This window comes from Ambystoma mexicanum, chromosome 6p, assembly GCF_040938575.1.
Source record: "Ambystoma mexicanum isolate Mex_15411 chromosome 6p, UKY_AmexF1_1, whole genome shotgun sequence".
NCBI lineage: Eukaryota > Metazoa > Chordata > Amphibia > Caudata > Ambystomatidae > Ambystoma > Ambystoma mexicanum.
The window spans coordinates 1,530,289,360-1,530,311,590 of NC_090935.1; the positions used below are offsets into that span (position 1 = coordinate 1,530,289,360).

The 22,231-nt window shown below is 40.7% G+C and overlaps 1 protein-coding gene across 2 annotated transcripts in view; it reads left to right on the plus strand.

Moving 5' to 3' along the window:
* LOC138510612 (ciliary microtubule inner protein 2B-like) overlaps nucleotides 1-22,231 on the plus strand; it is a 169,898-nt gene that overhangs the window by 81,169 nt on the left and 66,498 nt on the right. For both annotated transcript variants that reach the window (XR_011280421.1, XM_069626397.1), the window contains one exon: nucleotides 13,220-13,452. Coding sequence is in view for 1 of the 2 variants with exons in the window: in XM_069626397.1 (XP_069482498.1) it covers nucleotides 13,220-13,452 (233 nt within the window). In the remaining variant the exon portion in view is untranslated. The remainder of the gene's footprint in view (nucleotides 1-13,219; nucleotides 13,453-22,231) is intronic.

The following is a 22,231-nucleotide window of genomic DNA, read 5'->3' on the forward strand; positions in this document are numbered from 1 at the left end:
AAGTAGTGGACGCATTGGCACCAAATTTGCAAAAGCATGCTTTCTGGACCAAGCCCCTGCCGCAAATTTTGCGAAAATGCGTCCAGCGGTTTGGCCTGTAGCCGTGCGCAAATTTTTTCCCCCATTCAGTCTATGGGAAAAAAAGACATTTTGGGACCCCCCCCTATAACATTTCTCCCCCTGGACCAAACATCACCAAACTTTGCAAAAGTGTGGCCCATATACTTTTTTTCCAAAGTTTGGTGAGGATTCGTCCAGGGTCCTGCTTTAGCACTAGCCAATTTAAATAACATTCTTCTACATGGGACAACAAAAGACCTACTTGAAGAAATCGACTATATCCAGAAGAAATATTTTGGAAGTGAAAGCCACTTACAGAATGAAATAGCTTTAAAGCAAATTAGCAACAATTCTATGCATGGCAACCTTCTACTACACACATACAAAAAAGAAATACTGAAATTTAAAAGTACACCTGCTGAAGTACCAAACCATGTGTGTGTATGTTGCCGCAGAACTTTTTATAAAAGTAACACAAAAACTGTAGACCTAACATACAAAATAGAAGACAATGAAGATTCTAAATGGTTTTAATTACCTCTCTACCTTATAGTAGAAAACAAATACAAAATAACTGACCTCTTAATACTTTGCAGTTACTGCACTACAAAACTTGACAACAACCAAACTCCTTCACATGCTATCACAAATAATTTTGAATTATTTCCACTACCAAAACCCCTACAACAACTCAATTTATATGAGAGCATCATAATTCAAACAGTGCACCCCTTTCAAGCAATAATACGCCTTCAACCAAAGACAGCAAAATTACCTCCCTCTGAATTAATGAAAGGTATTTGTGGAAAATAGAGTATTTACCATTAGATCTAAAACATAATGTGCACAGTCTAGGAGTGCAATATTCAATGAGCAATCTTTAATTATCTTAGTAAATGGTGTACCTACAAAAGACAAACAAATTTGGCAACAACTGGTAGATTTACATAAAGTTAGACAAGCCTTGCAATATCTAAAAGACAATAATGAATCCTACAAAGAAATTAATATTGAAGAAAACTTGAAGGATACCACTGAAATAATTCAAGAGTCACAAGAAGATGGTCAATTTGAGCTCCTAGATCCTGCTACAGTATCCAATACTTTAGACCATTATACAATTCATCCATTGCACTCTAATGACACCGTAGAAGATGCACTAGAAACGTACCAAATGCGACAAACAAAAGGATCACCAATCAGCATATGGGAAAAAAGTATAGAAGCACATTCTTTTCCTCTACTCTTTCCTACTGACAAAGGAGGAAGGTACGATGATAGACCTGTTCAAATAACAACAGCATCAGAATACCGCTCGTTAAGGATGTATTCTGAAGATCCCAGATTTAGACAAAATGTGGAATACATATTCCACCTACTCTTTGAAAGTGAACTAGAAACTTTATGTTACAGAGTTGCACACACATTAAAATCAGGACCCAACTTTCAAAATATGTCAGCTACACAATTATTACAAAAAGATGAGGTTTTACAATCAAATATTACAAATCTATTAGCAAACATGCATGGTACTAAAGAGTACTGGTTTTGATGTCATGGAGATGTACGTTGTATGATAAGAAACCTTGGCCCACCCCACTTGGTTTGTTACATTAAGTTGTGTAGAATATGCATGGGAAGATTTACATGATTTCCTACTCAGATCAAACAAAAACAAAACAACCATAGATATACTAACACCTGGAGAACTTTGTTCTCTAGATCCAGTTAATGTTTCAAAATATTTTCACCAGTGCTTCATTGCTATGATACACTTTATTTGTAATAAAACTGTTCCTCCCCTCAGAGAAGTGCAACACTTCTTTTGGAGAAAAGAATACCAAGCCAGAGGAGCACCACATATCCACATGCTTTTATGGATTAAAGATGCTCCTAAATTTGGTCAAGACAATGATGCCACTGTGTTACAGTTTATTGAAAAATATGTCACTTGTGAAATTCCATCAGAAGCACCAAATAGTGATCTTCATGCACAAATTTTACAATTTCAAAGACACAAATGTGGCAAATATTGTCATTGCAAATACAAAAACAAAGGGAAATACTACACCAAATGCCACTTTGGTTTTCCTAGACCAGTTACAAAAACGGGTCAAGTGACAACTTCATGTCTTCAGTTAGACATAGTGTTAAAGGTAAATCACCTAAAAATACATATTACATAAAAAGAACAGAAGAAGAAAAATATATCAATGATTACAATGCAATCATTGCCCACTTATGGAATGCAAACATAGATGTGCAGTACATTGCAGACAATTCCACTGCAGTTGCACAATATGTTACAGCATACTTAATCAAAGCAGAAAAAACAGAGCTCCAAGACCTCTGGAATGACCTGTCATCAGACAAAACACTGTCTCAGAAATTATACAGCTTGGGCATAAAAATGCTCTCCCATAGAGAATGTGGCTCCTATGAAGCAGCAGATCGTCATTTAACTGGTGCTGCTTTGTATGGAACATCTGAAAAAATAGTATGGCTAAGTCTTGGTCCTGCTAAATCTAGAAAAAGAGTTCTAAAACCATACGAAAATAAAGAAACAATAGCCAAACTTGATCCCAACAGCCAAGACATTTTAAAAACAATTTACTGGACACATACTACCCAAACAGAAGTACCACTTTGGAAACCATGTGTCTATACCACATAGCCCAAAACTTCACATACAAAAATAATATAAAACCCGATGAAAAAAAAGGTAAATACAGAGTGTCAAATTGTGAAGGCAGCTTAGTAAAACTCACCAAACCAAATTTAATTAATCATATCAAATTGTCATTAAAGACTCCTCAACATAAAGAACTATATTACATGTCCTTGCTACAACTCTTTAAACCATGGAGAAAAGAAGAAGAAATACTAGATAACTATGACTCCTATGAAAATGCTTTCAAAGCAAATGAAAGCACTATAACCGATGTCAACTTTACACAGTACAATACAATGTTGCACAATGAACAGCAACACGAAGAAGAACTCCAGGCCCAACTAGATAAGGACACTCCTGACAGTAGTCAACCTTCTGTTACAGGAAGCCAAGAACCACTGGGAGAGCCACTAATAACAAATGAGGCAGAATTAGCTATGACGGAAGTAGAAAACACCATGTGTCAGTATGAATATAAAGAAGACTTAACTATACTACATTCAAAACTAAACAATGAGCAACGTAGCATTTTTGAAGAAGTAACAAAAGAAATTGCACATGGTGTACAACATGAAAACAAAGAATGCACCAGCCAAAATTACAAACCTATACTACTGTACGTCAGTGGTGAAGCTGGTTCTGGCAAAACATTCTTCATCAAAATCATCAGTAAATTCCTTCAAAAATTGACAAACAACAAACTGTCAGCTGTTGTCACTGCCCCCACAGGTTTAGCTGCCTACAACATAGGCGGTGTCACTTTACACCGATTACTACTCCTGCCAATAGAACACCAAAACAAATTAGACTATTACAAACTTTCTACAGAAGCTGCAATGGAATTACGCAGAGTATTAAAACAAATGAAAATGCTACTAATAGATGAAGTGAGCATGGTCTCCAACCAAATGTTGGCTTTGATTCACCTCAGATTACAAGAAGTACTCAAAATAAACTATGAAGAGCTCTTTGGAGGAAAACACATTATTGTTTTCGGAGACCTTCTTCAATTGACACCAGTGAAAGGTGAGCCTATTTTTAAAACCTTAGGACACAAACTCTGCAGTAAAACTGTTGGCAGCATTGGAAATATCAACCTTTGGCAACATTTCCAATACAGTGAATTAACAGAAAACATGCAGCAATCTGCAGATCTCACTTATGCCAACATATTAAAAAGTATTAGAGTTGGTATATTATCTCAAGAAGCACAAGCAATATTGAAAACCCGGTACATTTATGCACTTTATGGTGATAATGCATGTGCTACGGATGTTATGGAACAATTAGCCCACAAAAATGTCAATTGTATGGCCTTAATGCCAACTCTTGCAAGCTGTTTCAAATTCAATGAAACGATGTTCAAAAAGAAATGCAACCAATAATTGAAGTTAGCGCCACAGACAAACTAGACATACATGGTATGACACTACCCATATGTGAACAAGCCACAACGAGACTAAATAGTTTAGAAAATGCAATCTCCAACACAGCTGGATTGGAAAAAATATTAAAATTATCCTTAAATTGCAGAGTAATGCTTAAACGTAACCTTGACGTGGATCAAGGACTAGTTAATGGAGCACTGGGTACAGTTGTTGGCTTTCAAACATACCCACATGACAACAACATTCAGTTTGTCAATATTCTCTTTGACAAACTTTCAGAAGTGAAAAGGATAGGACGTTCAACAGCTCGATTCCTTCTCTTCAAAGACATGTATGTACGCAGAGAACAATTTTCTCTAACTCTTGCATACGCAGTCACCATTCATAAATCACAAGGTCTTACCCTAGACAAAGGATTGATAGACATTGGTAACACAGTCTTTAAAGAAGGCATGAGCTACGTAGTACTATCACGCTTACGTACACTTGACGGTCTATTTCTAATCAACTTTGATGCAAGTAAAGTAAATGCTGATATTCCTTGCATTTTAGAATACAATGGACTTCGTTCACTATACACCCCCCATTTAAACACATATCCTGTTCCACAAAAAGTAAAATGTTCAAAAAGAAAACTAAATCAAACAGAAATGCAACAGGATGTCACTGCAAATCCTCCAAAGAGATTAAAAGAAGCTAATACTTCATCAAGTACCACAATCAAAAAAGAACCTATTAGGGAAAGTAAACCAGGTACTTCTTCAAAGAAGGAAGACAAACTCCAAAAAATGCACTCAGATACAGAACTACCTGGTCCATTTAAACTTTCAAATGTAATTGGTGTAAGTTGCTACCCAAATGTAGCAATGAATATTCTATTTCAATTACCACCAATTGTTGACAACATTTACTTACACAGTACAGACCAATTGTGTTTGCAAATGTTACTACTTCATAGAAATGCAACAAATAATCCTGACAACACGTACAGTGTTTATGGAATAAGACAACAATTGGACTACTGTGCTGGAATGGTGAAATTCACAATAAACTCACAGGAAGATCCACAAGAATTTCTAATGTACTTACTACAAGTACTGTAAAACAAAAACATACCTATAAATGAAATCGTCCAGATTTCATACACGTGGAAACATACATGCACTCTCTGCAACAATGTGACACAAGAACAAATCCCCAATGAACGCTTTGTGTATGTATCAATACCTAATTGTGAATCCGTTCCATTTCAGCAACTTGTACAAAATGCAAACCATGGTAGATTATGAACTACCTGCAATTCGGATAATCGCTCCACCTTACTAATACAAACACATAGTAAATACGTAATACTAATGCTTCTACGTTACAATGCAGACGGTACCAAAAACAACTGCAAGCTGACTGGATTCACACATGGTCAAATATCACATGGTAAGAAAACCTTCACAACAATAGGTATAATCTACCACGCAGGAGCCACAACCAATGCAGGTCACTATACTGCATATATAAAAAAAAATGTGGATGGTTCGAATGTAATGATAGTATCATTACTCTAAAGCAGAGATTACCTGCAAATCTTACAAACGCTTATTTAATGTTCTTAAAACCAAAATTTATTAACTAAACTGTACTTAAACTATAAACTGTTACAATATGCCAACAGCTATATAATTGCCCCAAGATTCTACAACTAAACAGATAAATGAATACTACTAAATTATATCTAAAAATAGATAGTTAGAATACGCCAACTGGTATCTAACTGCCCTAAGATTTTACAATATCCAAACAGATAAATCAATACCACTTCATTATAACAAAAAATAGACTGTTAGAATATGCCAACAGGTATCTAACTACCCCAAGATTTTCAATAACCAAACAGATAAATCAATACCACTACATTATATAAAAAAATAGACACTTAGAATACGCCAACTGGTATCTAACTGCCCCAAACTTTTACAATATCCAAACAGATAAATCAATACCACTTCATTATAACAAATAATATACTGTTAGAATATGTCAACGGGTATCTAACTGCTCCAAAAATCTGCAACAAGCCAATATATAGAGCATTAGCCAGAAACAACAAGTGAACACTGAAAACAAACAAATAGACTGTAGCATAACAAAAAAAGTATTTTTTTTAATCCAACATGGATTTTTTTTTCTCCCATAGACCCAATGATTTTAGCAACAAACACAGAAACTGAGCAAATTGCACAGTACACTGGTTTGTAATCTACTAAATATGAGGGTAAAAAAAAAAATGTTGATTATTCAATGTTATAAGTCGTTACAAAATACCAATACTAACATGATCTTTTCTTTTATCACAGAAATGAACAAGAAATACATGTACTCCAGTTACTAAACTACACAGTAAGTATATTATAATAAGTACAACCACCACAGCATATCACACCCATAGTGGCTTATAACTTCGTTGCTTATAAATTTGTTCTTGGATCCCAAAGTTATAAGCCACTATGGGTGTGACATGCTGCGGTGGTTGTGGCCAGGGCATAGAGTCTTGGGAGCATGGCCATATGGTCATGCTCCCAAGACTCTATGCCCTGGCCACAACCACCGCACCATATCACACCCACAGAGTCAAACATTTTAACTATGCCATATGGGCACTTTTAATGTCTGCGGACATGATGAGTGTTCTTAGAACAGTTTCAACTTGCCTACGAACAGTACAGACAGGCATAGCGTCCTCAGGACACCCACCTTTTGTTTATTTACGAACATCCCAGGACACATGATGTGTTCTTAAAACACTTTCATCTTGCCAGCGAACAATATGGACAGCATCCTCAGGACACCCCCATTTCGTCCATTTACGAACATTTCAGGACACTGCAAGTGTTCTTAGAACAATTTCAGCTTGCTTGCGGACAATACGTACAGGCGTAGTGTCCTCAGAACACCCCCATTTCATTTATTTACAAACATCCCAGGACACTTCATGTGTTCTTAGAACAATTTGAACTTGCTTGCGAACAGTACAGACAGGCATACCGTCCTCAGGACACCCCCATTTTGTTTATTGATGAACATCCACCATCCTCAGGACACCACCATTTTGTTTATTGACGAACATCCCAGGACACATGATGTTTTCTTAGAACAGATTCAACTTGCCTGCGAACAAAACGGACAGGCTTACCGTCCTCAGGACACACCTATTTTGTTTATTTTCGAATATTTCAGGAAACCGCGTGTGTTCTTAGGACACAGTACGGACAGGTATAGCGTACTCACGACACCCCCATTTTGTTTATTTACGAACATCGCAGGACACATGATGTGTTATTAGAAGAATTTCAACTTGCCAGCGAACAATACGGACAGCGTCCTCAGGACACACCCATTTCATTTATTTTCGAATATTTCAGGACACTGCAAGTGTTCTTAGAACAATTTCAGCTTGCTTGCGGACAATACGTACAGGCGTAGTGTCCTCAGAACACCCCCATTTCATTTATTTACAAACATCCCAGGACACTTCATGTGTTCTTAGAACAATTTGAACTTGCTTGCGAACAGTACAGACAGGCATACCGTCCTCAGGACACCCCCATTTTGTTTATTGATGAACATCCACCATCCTCAGGACACCACCATTTTGTTTATTGACGAACATCCCAGGACACATGATGTTTTCTTAGAACAGATTCAACTTGCCTGCAAACAAAACGGACAGGCTTACCGTCCTCAGGACACACTATTTTGTTTATTTTCGAACATTTCAGGACACCGCATGTGTTCTTAGAACAGTTTCAACTTGCCTACGAATCATACGTACAGGCGTAGTGTCCTCAGAACACCCCCATTTTGTTTATTTAGAACATTTCAGGACATCCGCGTTGTTCGCGGACAAAGCGAACACAACAGGGGGGACTACCACCTAAATAAATACAACATTTAACCCATCTCTTACTCCCCCACCCTCCCCAAACAGTTTTAAACACCAACACACTCTACTAAATAGTATTTTTCCACCAAGTTTCACAGCGCTGTCCGCTGACGTCCATGAATCCAAGATGGCGGGCGTTCCCGAAAATCTGACGCGCTTCTCGCTCTTCACCGTCCAATCAGCGAATACATTGCATGTCCGCGGAAAAGACGCAAGCCGGTTGGCCAATCAGGACACTGTCCGCGGAGTGAACAGGGAAGTGTGTCCACGGACCGAACATAGATATCACTAATTTTTTGTGACCTACTTTTTGGTCATTTAAAAAGAAAACTACTGGATGGATTTTCACCAAATTTGCAAAAGCACGCTTTCTGGACCAATCCGCTGCTCCTTGTCTAAATTTGGTGAAAATCCATCCAGCGGTTTGGGCTGTAGGCGTGAGCAAAGTTTTTTCCCCATTCAGTGTATGGGAAAAAAAGACGTTTTGGGACCCCCCGTATAACTTTGCCCCCCCTGTACCAAACCTCACCAACAAAACCATAACTACATGTTAAAGGGACGTTATGGTTAAGTTGCGCTATTAAAAACCTATCACCTTTACTGAAAACACTATGCTAAAGCAACGTTCTGGTTACAGTGCCCTAATAAAAACCTATCAAATGCAGTGAAACAACTTTGGTAAACGGACGTTATGCTTCAGTTACCCTAAGAACAACCTACCAAATTCAGTTCTTGGTGCAGTGGACTGAACATATGTTGAACTGGTGCCCTCCTATGCCACAGCGGAGGTGTACAGGAACTGGAGGCAGTAGCATTGCCTCAATGTACAGATGACCTGTGACGCCAGCCTCACCATCACGCACTGCTGCGCCCGGTTCCCAGGGTAAACCCACGACTCCATGGTTCTGCGGAACAGCACCCTGCCAGCATATATGGTGCGGCATAGTGGACAAAGGACCTGGATGTTGGGTGAGTACATGGACAAGTACACACACATTGGTGCTTGGGGCACAGGCCAAAGCAGGTGGGCATGACACAAATGCATGTCCCACAACCACCATGCATCAGCGGGAACAACCAGCGCATGCCCAATAGTCAGTCCACAAAACACTGGTGTATCACCAGACTGTTGTCATGCCAGTCAGTGGCTATTACATACATGAAACTTGAGGATGATGAAAAAAGGCAGCACACTACAGGCAACAGAATGCAACATTGCCACTCCACCAAATAAAGTCCTACAGCGCACTGCCCCACCCAAGTCAATGAGGACATGTTCTTGTGAGATGCATGCATCTATGCATGCACTGAGTGTGTAGAAGCCTCAGTCACAGGCAACACCACTGCCGTGCACCACCTGCAACGCATATACACAGTCAAAGCAAACATCAAAGTGCCCCATGCAGTGCACCATTGCCACTTGTGTGAATTCATTGTGACTGCTATCTGGCAAGCATAGAGGTGTAAGTCAGTGGGATAGAGTGGTAGGTGGGCGACATGTCCAAGGAGTGCAGTTGCCAGCTACTGTGATGGCAAACATGTCATGCGTATTCCAGGCCTACTGTGCATGTAAGCCCTCCTGCTGCGTTGATGCATGTCAGTTTATGGCCAGACCTCAGTGCGGGCGTCATGTAGTGTGTGCAGACACTGTTGGGGCGATGGCATGGCGATTACCATACTACACCATGGGGATATGCATACAGGGCCTGTTGGTGGCTAGTGTAGTCCCACCCCCAGGGAGTCCAACAAAGCATGATGAGGATGACACACATTGGCCATCACAGGGTGAAGCACAGTGCATGACGCACATACTTACCATGGTCCGAGATGCATGATGTATCAAGGAAAACAATAACATGCTATGAGAATGTCTGTCCTGCCATGGCTTACCTTGTGTTCCCCTCCTTGTAGGTGATTCCGAATATTGACTACTGCTCTGGATAATGACCCCGCTGAGGGATCCACACGTGCAAACCAGGGCAACATAGAGCAGACGTTTGGACCGTTGAAGGCACATTTCAAATGCCTACACCGGTCAGGGGGTGCATTTATGTACAGGCAAGAGAAGGTGGGGCATATAGTCCTGGCCTGTGCAATGTTGCATAATATCTCCATCAGACGAAACATACCTCTGCCCGAGACCTAGACATGCCACCACCAGAGGGCGGAGATGATGATGGGGAGGCAGCACCAGCCATGCACAGGCACGTGCACATGGACACCAGGGATGGGCATATTGTCCGCCAAGAACTCAGACAACTTCTTCTGAGGCCCCCACACTGTGCACTACCCATGCTACATTATTGTATTCCATATGCTCACTCAATAATAATCATACACATGAATAAGGACTGTCCACTCATTGTTGCAAGGGACAAAATAAATGTATTGAAATTAACTACAGTCTACAGATACCCACCACTCACTTTCCACATACTGCAACAACAAACTGTCTCATGTGAAAGTCCACAGTCTCACTCCCTGTGTCTTTTCATGGCACAACCCTTGCCATGCGTGGGTGTGCCCATTAGCCATTGTGAGCGGCGCCTAGGGCTGCTCTTCACCAAGCTCACAGGGGTGTTGGTACTGGAGGGGGGTCTGATCCGTGAGCCCCCATGCGCTCTTGGTTAGCCTGCAGGGAGAGTGCCAAAGACTCAGCAAGAGCAGACGCCCCTTAATTATCCTCACAGACCATCTGTGCCAGGAGAATGAGGGCTGATGTAGTGCGGACCAGGGCACGGGCACAGTGCTGGCCAGTTTCCTGTATACACTCCTGTATCAGCTGGGATTTGGTCAGCTGCTGGCATTATATTACCACCATTTCATTGTGACGGGCCTCCATCAAACATATGTGTTTGTCCATCTCACAGACGGTGGGCATTGGTTTGTCGAGGAGGGCTGTGGAGGGTTGAGGGACTGAAGATGGGGAGGGATAGGTGAAGCGCTCTGGTGAGGCATTGGTGTCTTGTCCTCCATCTGCTGTCTCGGCCTCATTGGAGGTGGTGCTGTGGTAGGCGGGGGGGCTGATGAATGATGGGCACTTTATAGGTGCACCTACGGTGTGCTACTGCCTTGGCCTGTGGTGTCGGCGGTTGGGCCTGGTCTGCTGCCTGGGCATCTTGTGTCTGCTGTAGGGCCTGGTCTGATGCCTGGGCCTGTGGCATCTGCTGTTGGGCCTAGTCTTCTGCCTGGCCCTGTGGTGTCTGCTGTTCAGCCTGGCCTGCTGCCTGGGTCAGTGGAGCAGGCATTGTCACGGATGTGGTGGGGGTGGGCCATTGTGCAGCCCAACCAGATCTCGCACGGCCTGAAGATGGTCCAGCGCTGTTGCTGTCAGTGGATATACCTGTTAGGGTGAGATGAGGAAGTGATCAGATGCCTGTGTGTGACATCGATGCACTTGCATTACACAAAATCAACATTGCATGTTCCCTGGCCTGGACAAGATGTCTGGGGTGAATTGTACACTGATGCATACATGCATACGTGTGTGGTGTGAGTCCATTATGGTTGAACTCATGGCACAGTGGCTTGTTGTGTGTGCATTGGGGATGTACTAATTGTCAAGTCATGCCATGCCATTGTGCACATGGCGAGTGCTCATGTGCATGGATGTTTTTTGTGTACTATGCTATTGCATGGCTTACATTGACCCCAACCCCTGTCATCTATATGTGCACAGTGATTTGAGATGTTTACATCACACTCGGTACCCCTTTCCTTGGACACATTTCCCTGATCTGTTGTGTGTGCACAATTTGTGTGATGCTGGGCATTCAGGTGTGGCTTGTTGTACTCACCGCCATCCCCTTCGGTCCCTGCTCCGGCCTCTGCACCTCCAATGCCCTCGATCCTCTCAAGATGCATTATCGAGCTGCATCAGTCTTCCCAAGGTATCAGCTTTTTGGAGAGACTGTCCCACCTCCTGTGGCCATAGACTAAACACGGTAGGCTGCCAGTAGGTTACACACCCGCATCCGCAGGTTGTCCCACCTCTTGCAGTAGTCTTTCAGGATTCAGGGGACAGGCCCCAGCACATTTACTTTTCTGGCCACCACCTCCCATATGACCAACTTGCGGCATTGGTTTGTGCAGAGGTTGTCCCTGCCAAACAGTTTTTCTACATTCGCCACTATGTGGTCTGTGAGTGCAGTCGGTTCTGCCTGAGAGAAGCGAGGCTTGCAAAGCTGGAGTTCAGGCAGCCTAGTTTTGGATACTCCGGACATCTTGGCAGTGGTACCGTAGATGGATGGCACCAGGAAATGTCCGATGGATTGAGTTTTCCAAAATGGTCAACGGCCAACTTCCAGTTCCTGCGATGACGCTGTTTCCGGTGCCGGTGTTTCTGGCAATCGGTGGCAATGCTGCCGGTTGTTCTGTCACATTGGGTACAGAACCGCTGTTACCAGCATGTTTTCTAATGGTTGCACTGGTATTTCTCGCTTTTGCGAGTGTTATTGTCGGTGTCCAGACAAGTGGTCGACTGTAAATTGGTCGAAAGACAAATGGTCGACGTAATTTGGTCGAAAACCAAATGGTCGAATTTTTATTTTTATTTATATATGTATTTTTTTGGTTTTCGTTTAGGGAAATAAAGGGTTTTTTAGAAAAAAAAGGGGGCTCGAGGGGACCCCCCCCCCCAAAAAAAAAAAAGGGGGTGAAAATAAAAAATAAAAAAATTCGACCATTTGGTTTTCGACCAAATTGGTTCGACCATTTGTCCAGTCGACCAATTTTTTTCGACCAAATGTCTGGTAACCGTTACTGTCATGCCGGTACCAGCATTTCCAGAATTGCAGAGAGCTTGTCCCCGTGGAGTCGAAATATGCCAGTGATCTCCGTCACTCTGGTAACGGTACTACCAGATTGACGGTCACTGGCATCATTCAAGGAAACTTGTAATCAGGGCCATTTATGTACCTATAATGTAGATTCTATTGCACACACTTTTTGTAGCATAATGTAATAGATACCAGATGATTGAAAGGCAAATTACTTATGTCGTTATTTGTCCCAAACGTTACAACGTTATTAACATGTAGAATATACGCATTTGGCAAAAATGTAACCCATGGCTAACACTGCTTCTCGCTTTCAGATATGAGGAAAGGTCAGTGTATTTGCCTGAATAATTACAAAGTTCTGACATGTTCTGTTTGCTTTTAGGATATTTCTACCCACCAAATGGCAAGTATCAAAATACAATGAGATATTATATCTGCGATGGTGACCCTCGAACGACAGCCGCCACCCAAACAGTGGAAGCCATCAAAGAGGACCTAAGAAAGCCGGCTACAAGGGAAGCCCCACAGTTTGATAGAAACGCAATACTGAGGAGCAACCTGTGGTGTATGCCCCAAAAATCGGGACAATCAAGGGGACCAAAAGGATTCCTGAAGGTATTGATAGTTACACACAATATGTAGTTATGTAGATAGGGATAGTGCAGACATGTAGATAGTCAATCACAATATGATTAATATAGGAAAGTGAGCTACAATCATTTGTGTACTTTGCTATGGGTATATAACATGCACATGAATTCAATCTCTTCCTGGGTTATGCCACTTGAACACATTGCACTCATAACCGATTGCTCTGCAGGCGTAACAGAAAGTGCCCGTGCTTTAACTATTGACCTATCTGAAACACCAGTCTGATAGCACAGCGATTAGAGGCTCGCTTTGACATCTGTGCAGTGCTTGCTGACGCAGGTTCGAATCCCAGCAGGGCCAAACCCATCCTTTCGAGGTTGAGAAATGAGCACCACACACCATGGGTAATAATAAGCAGCGCTCAGATACCCAAGATTTCGTAGCGCTATATAAATGCTAAATTATTATTATTATTATTTCTCTACCATCGGACTGAATCCGTCCATACTGCGCAAAGTTAAGTACCAGTCACACGTGGTGACTGAATCCGTCCATACTGCGCAAAGTTAAGTACCAGTCACACGTGGTTTCTAACATGAAGAAATGGTAGGACTCCTCCCAAGCGGAGGTAGTAATCTCTGCTGCCCTCGCCTACGCGGAGGTAGTAATCTCTGCTGCCCTCGCCTACCCTGGGCAAAATTGGATGACGGTGGAAGGGGGCCGTGGAGCACTGAACTTTGGGTGGACGTGCGGAGGTCACTTAGTAACCTCTAAATTTGAAAATTGGTGGAAAACGTAGATGAAACAATTGCCACAGGAGGTATGACACACTATTGACATCTATGCTACCCGTGCATCTCATCAGGAGGCATGTCAACTTCATCTATTGCGTTAAGAGGCAATGGGGCGCTGAGGTGTGGGCGTCCAGGAGCAACTCGGCTAAACCAGATGAGCTGCCTCGAGGTAAGGAGGAAGTCTCAGCACACTGTTGCCTGTTCCTCTTACTGCCTTAGACCCTGTGCAAAGGGGAGAGGCCCTGACAAGAAAGTGGGCATCACAGGAAAAAAAGAAAGAGCAAACAGATTGAAAGAAAACATGGGATGAAAAATGAAAGGAGGCGGAAGAGTTACTGGCTGAAAGAAAAAGAGAAGACACAGATGATCAGAGGGAAAAGAAAGAATGGCAGACGGATGGAAAAAGATGTGCAGCTAGGTTTGAAAACGAAAAATGCACTACGCCAATGGAACGGTCTGCACGATGAAATATCCAGGGGGAATGTCTGCTGATTGCTCAGTCTCTTTACACTTGTTAAAATAAAATAGACACAGATGTCCTCAGAGATGGGACTAATGGTTCCTCAGAAAAGAATGGCAAGAGTGTTAATCGAAGTGAAGGAGGAAAGGAACTCAGCAGTGGCCCCATGGAAGAGGAAGGAGGTGAAATAGAAGATGGTTAAATGGAAAAGGAGGAAATAGCAGGCGAGGAGAGAGAAAGAGAGATGGGGGAATACAAATAAAGACTTGAGTGGTGGCAAAGTGATAGAGAACGGAGGCAAGACTGGAGAGCTGAAGATCACGCTTTGCTATATTGTCTGTCAGTGTGGTGAGGCTGCTGAGAGGTACAGATGGATTGCAGGGAGCCAAGTGGGATACTGGGAGGTACAGTCAATCAGTGGGGGGCTGCAGTGCGATGTAGTGGTTGCAGTTGCAGTGATCAAAGAAAAGAATTAGGCTACGGATGATGAGAGGCAGAAGGATAAATGAGGTTTCCTAAAGATAGAGCGACGGGTAAGATGTGATCACCACGCAGAGCACTGTGTATAAGGAAAGTACAATGAAGAGCAAAGGAAGGAGCACAGGGAATGGATAAGGGCATGGGCACAGAAATACCAATCAAAGTTTACACCATGCTAAAGTTTACTCACTTGCCTCTTCCAATCTGTGAACTTCAAGACCCTTTCCCTCCAATCGTGTTGCTGGTCTGGTAAATGCAAGGTTTTCCACTACGAGTTTGTCCAAGCATATATGTTGGTATCGAGCACCTACCATGCATGTCTATGGACACATGTGACAATGCAGTGTAGTGCGCTGTTCTTGGCACTCTCGTTTGTTTTCCTTCCTGACAGTGATTGATTATCTCTAGCCTTTGTACTGTGTGCATGTAATTGAGCTGCCTCACATGTTTGTGCTGTATGTCTACCAACAACAGGGCTCCATCAATGTAGGATTTGCCCTGTGTTTGAGTTGCCTCTAATTATTTTTGCTACATGTCTGTTGCTATTTGCATGTTCGCCTATTTTTGCCCTGATGACAAGCAGCTGCCTTGGTGCTTAGACTGCGGTTTGTCCATTCATTCAATATATGTCTAAGATATAAAATTCTCTTGTATGGGCATTTTTATCCCACATTTTAACTTTCTGGTTAAGAGCTATCTGCACTTTAAAACAAATTTAGTCATCAGTTTTTGAAAACCTTGAATACATAATTAAATAACATCCATTATCTTTAAAACAATTATTACATTTATAAAAAATACTTAGAATACATAGAACATATATCAACAAAAATAGATGTAAGATCTTTACATCTATAATTTTAAATCAATCAATAATGTATGGAGCCTATGCACCAGCTCAAGACTATCCATCTCCTAAAATATCTTTAACTTTTTAGATTATTATAAGCTGCCACACCTTCTACACGTAAACCCTATGACTCTTCTTCTGATAACTTATCTTCAACATGATTTTTTTAATTTGAATACTTACCTCATCAAATTACATAATATTAAAATAACATTATTTTCGTATAATTCTTGAAAAATAGTCTTCTCCATTTTGTTGAAGCATCACATGCGGTGATCAAATGTCACAACCATTCAATAGGGTCAATTTTCAGACAGTGGCAATTTGTATAAAAGATCCTTTCCCATGCACAGTTAACTTCTCTGTTTTCAATTGATTGAATCTAAACTTTAAATATATATATATCTTGCATTAGGCAAAGATATGGATTTTAAATATGATTGGTGATGCTACTCTTTGACAGTAATAGTTAAGCAGTATAACTGGTATGAGCGGATATTACCGTTCACCTAAGGGCTTGAACGTTAACTTGGGATCCGGCCATTGCCTGACAGGTAATGCCTGCCCAAGAAGGGGGTTTATTGCAATTAGCATCCCTGCATGCTTTCCAGAGTTCTAATAGTTTTTTTCTTTAGGTAGAGAACAGCATTGTTGCAGTTTCTCAACTTACAAAAACCCAACAAACCAAAATGGACACCATGAACATCAGAAGAATTGAACTACATGTAGTCTCTTCTTGCTTTCCATAGTGGGCATTACTGCAGAGGAGAAATAGTGGGATAACAAGTGTTTATGCAGCCGAAGAGGAACGAGGCAGCCGCATTTCAGTGGGGTTGGCGTAAGGGTGATGGGGGAACGGGTTAGGGGGTGGGGATGAGGGTGTGGGTGAGAAAAGGCTTATGCCCCAGGAGAGAAGAACAAGGTTTCTGCTTCTCAGGAGGCTCAGAATGAGCCCACCATCCAAGCTTCCTGATCGGCTCGAGGCCCCATGACACCCCCTACCAGTTGCTAATTGTGTATACTCTTTAAATAATCTTTTCCCATGTAATGTAGCATATTCTGTTGAACAGTCCTGATTATAATTGGAAACAAAACTAAACTAAGCAACCTCCCACAAGAGTACAAATCATTCAACAATGACGGCAATACCATTATGGTCACCAATGAACTAAAACCCTTGGGGTCTACATCGACTCCTCTCTCACGTTGAAGAGACAGGTTAACACCGTAGCATCCTCGGATGCCTATACATCCAAATTGATAAGAGCCAGCAGACCTTTCCTCTGACCAAACAATTCCATCACCCTGGCCAGAGCATTGATACTCTCCAGGATTGATTATCGTAACTCGCTATTCAGTGGAACTAGTACTAGAAATATCAAAACATTACAAATTATACAAAACAACGCCATCAGAGCAGCTCTAAATATCCCTGTAAACGAACATATTTCCTCCCACAGGAGAAATATCCACTGGATCTCTATCCATGATAGGATCACATTTAAAATCCTCACACTCACCCATAAATGTATCTCGAACAAGGCACCTGCCTACCTTTGCAACCTGATTAAAACTCAATCTACCAGACCCACCCGCTCTTTCTATTCTAACCTGCTCTTCACCCCGAGATACAGTAGGGAGAAAGCGGGAGGTACAAGCTTTCCAGTGATTGCACTGAGACTGTGGAACGTTCTTCCCATTCAACTTAGAAATGACACTTCCCTCTGGTGATTGAGGAAAAACCTAAAAACCCTACTATTTAAATCTGACCTCTCACTACAGAAACCCTGCCTCCCAGCCTCCAGCCCCTGTGTTGATGACCGTACTGACACCAGGACAAACACCAAGGTTACTGAGACTTTGTAACTCTAGCTGCCCATTGCCTGTGTTCCTTGAATGTGCAGCGGATAAGTATTCTTACTGTGTAAATGTATTGCAACTGTATCTTTATGAAAAAAAACTGTAACCATCTTCTTAAATTTTAGCGCCTAGTTGCCTGTGGGCTTTGTGGGCTCTACAAATGTACAAAAAAATAAAAATAAAATAAATAAGTCCTAGGAAATCATCAAGATTTTCAATTCCATTTTAAAAACCTTACATCTTCCAATGCATACATTTTAATTTGTAATATATCCAATAATTTTTTGTCCTCTTCAACCTACCAAATATCTACTCTTATAGAATCTTAGAATGCTACCTCTATTAATAAACAAAGGTTTGCCCAGCTACAGTAACTTCCTAGTATACGCCAATTTTGACAGAGATGGCAATCCAAGTTCTAATCTAAAAATGTCAACCAGGGTAATTTTACAGGTTTTTATACCTTTCCTTCACATTATTCCTTGTACTTTTACTAGTCTCAATTGATCATGTGTTGCCCAAACATCTATTCCAAACAGAGAACTCGGTTCGATATTACCCTTACAGGCTTTAATAAAAGGCAGCAATGCATGTCCACCGTATTACTATTAATTCTCATCAAAGCCACCATCAGCAGACCCCTTTTACTTCTTATGTTTTCTTTCAATTGTTTCCATTACAATGTATTGTCATGTTATCTTAAATATTCAAACTCTTCCACAATCTCTAGCCTTTTCCCCAAAATAAATCAACTTGCTTAGTATCTTTCAACTTTCCACAATACCTAATCTTAGATTACTCGTGATCCAGAATAAGATAATTAATCTTACAGTATTCCTCCATCATCTCCAACCCCTTTAAAATGCAGGGCAACCCAACCCTACTACAGTCCAATAGGATATTATTGTCTGCATATCCTAACATTTCTATATGTTTAAACCTAGTTTTGGATGGAAGGATTGAGGTTTAGATAGAATCTAAGGTAGATCTGCAAATATAGATTAAGAAACATGGGGGGATAGAATCATGCTTTACTGTGTGACCAACAATAATTCCATTGAATAATGCCCCACTTTGTGATACCCTAACTAGCCATTGTGTTACTTGATTAAAATATATATTTTTTAGTAGACCAGAATCAATACCCTATTAGGTTAACTTCTTCCACAAGCTCGCACCTTTATATGTCTGTGCAACACCAAATGTTGCACAGACATATAAAGGTGATGATTATAGCTGTCTTTGGTTCAGAATGTGTGTATCCTTGGCTAAAAACAAGGGAGCTAGGCTATTGGCAATAGATAATACTCCAGTTTGAAAAACTATTTGTGTCTGCAGCATGATTACATTTTTTTACACTGACATTCTTAGTTCAGGCAATAATGTGTGTGCCAATCCCTTCCCACGGATATCTAATAATAATAATAATCTCTCTTCTTTTTTAAACAGTGATGTAAAATAACTTTTCGGGCATGAACTAGGAATTACCCCCATTATAAAAGTGCTATAATTAGGGAATAAATTACATGTACAAGGTTTAGGAGTCTGTTTCAAAGTATAATACAAAATCCACCAGGGCCAATCACTCTAGAAGGTTTTAGTTTGGCTGTTAAATTTTCTATTTCATCTTTTGTTGTCTGACCATTCCATATATATTTATTCTTCACCTCATAGTCATAACTACTCTTGGACTCAAATTTATTTTCAAAATAATTCTTACACACTGGTTTAGAAATATGCTCATGTTTTTTCCATTCCCTTTGTTAAATAATCAATAAAAAATAGTATCTTTCCTTTCCGTAATGATTAAAGTTATTTCACTCTATCATTCCGTTCATTTCTTACAATATACATAGACATTTTGCTTTGTACCCCTTTGCTTATCTGTAATATTTACTCCAAAGGAATAGAATGCAAATCCAGACTCTTCTGTAATTGCTTCTGTGTTCACCTTTTCCGAGACTTTATATCTTGAACAACTAGATGTCCATGTTCTTTCTCATATGATCATTATTATTAGGTTCCACCTGGTAACAAAATGGTTTTGTAAACTTGTAATCAACATTTCACATGTATCCAAGCATAGCTAGCTGCCTTCTAACGAAACATCTTCCCTTTTGATTTCCTCCCTTGAGCTCAAAGAGGATTCATCAATTTTATTAGCAAATCTTTCCAAACCTTTACCACTTCAGGTTCACATTCAATCTTTCCAAACCATTACCATTTCAGGATCACATTCAGTATGGTTTCTAATTATTTTTGGCGAACGATTACTAAGCAGAGTCTCATATTTCATCACCATATGATCAATGTCCCATCCATTGCAAGGGGTTAGTGCTCACTTTCCTTTAGTTCTCAGACATATTATTGTATTAACATATTGGCTGGCCACAAACATACAATCAATCATGGATGAAAGTATCTATAAGACTTATATAGCTGGATGGTGTATCCCCTCATAATATACCATTCACCATGTATACATTGCATAACTCCAACGATTTAGTCCAAACGTTCCTCTCAGCATTGAAATTAATGCATTTAATTTGGTGATGTTTAATTCTATATTTATTACTTCTGCATTATCTTCACATCATTGGGATTGAACCAAACCAATTTTCCATCAAATCCCATCAGATTAACAAATTAGCAATTGCTTCAAAGTTATTGGAACAGGTAATTCTGTAAACCAATCCTACACGTGCCACAGGTGTTCCTGGAATGGAGAGTTATTAATGACTCTCCTTTCTTCTGTATCTGGCATTTTAACACTCGCTAATATTGGACTACATTCCCTTAACACAAGTTTAAGATTCAGGCAATATCAAATGTTGAAGGCTAAATTCAAATGCAAGCCTACTTATAATGAAGACACAATAGCTGGGAGGAAAGCTCAGGGGCAGCTTGTCTGTCTTGGAAGCAAGACAACGCATAGCAACACAGGTTTCAATCCCGGTCTTGCGCGCAGAATCTGGTCTCTGTTTTTAAGCACCTTATAAAATAACAATTATAATGGAACCTTAGAGCCAAAGGTGTGACGCCTGCACTGCCTCCCTTCACACAGAAAAATCACACTTGACAACGTGATTTTTTATCAGTGTAGTTCCCCTAGTTACAGCCAAGCCTTCATAAGATTTCAGTATTTTCTTAATGGAAGCTTTCTGTTGAGGGGGTTAGAATAATTTCCTATCATAATAAAACATCTACTGTACAGTGACGTTTCTCATGGATCACAATATTTGCTTTTAATTGTGGATGCAGAATGGGTTGTTGTCTGGTAACACTAAAATAAAACTTTAGACAGGGCATGGTAATCAGCTGAAAATATGATATATATGATTTTAAGCACTTGATAATACTTCATGGCTGCTGTATGTGCACAATGTATATAGCAGTAGCTCTGCTCATATAAAAAAAATAACCATTGACAAAACCAACAGCTTTTACTTTAATAAAGGGAACTGCTTCGGTCGCGGAGGAATTGTCCCAGGTTCCAGGGAGAGAGATCGGGGAGGCGACTTTCATGTTCAGGGTGAGCAATGGTTAATCTGTGATTGGCGATGGTTGAGTATAGTTTGCGATTGTCGAGAATGTTGGTGATGGTCAGCCATAAATAAAAACTACTAAGGCCATGCATGCTTCCTGCGTGGTCCCAGACAGAGACTACGAATGTGGGCAAAAGGATGAAGTCCACTGTGGTTGGAGATGTTTACCATGGTTGGACATTATTGGTGATGGTAAGCCATGGCCAGCCGTGGTTTAAGATGGTTGTGCATTATTGACAATGGTTGACCATAGTTGGCCATTTTCATCTCCGACTCACCATGGACACCCATGGACAGTGATGATTGACCATGCTGTTATATTGGCTGTTTTTTAATTTTGGTAATTTTGTTTAAATGAATATTATGTATACAGTTCATACGAACTTTCACATATTACCTATATATAATAAATACAATATAAAATGAATCATCAGCACATTAGAACGCAACACATAACATACATAAATTAGTACACTTATAGCAAAAGGAAGAACACAATTCGTCCAATGTCACAGTGCCATATACTTAAGCCTTACTTTGCTGTGTTACAAGTTTCCCTGTGGCTAATACGGCAGGCCATACATTATATAGTGCTATATGTAGGGATGTATTGTCTGTGTTTAGACAATAACGCAAAAAAGCGTCACCTTTGATATTATCGAGATCCATTACAAAAGGGCCTACAATGTCATATAGAGAGAACCATGCACAATGCATTCCGAAAGTATGTGGCGGGTGGTTTCCATCGTTCCAGCAATACCACAAAGGCGACAGGTCCTATCTTCCCTAGCAATGCCTAACTCTAATTCAATGC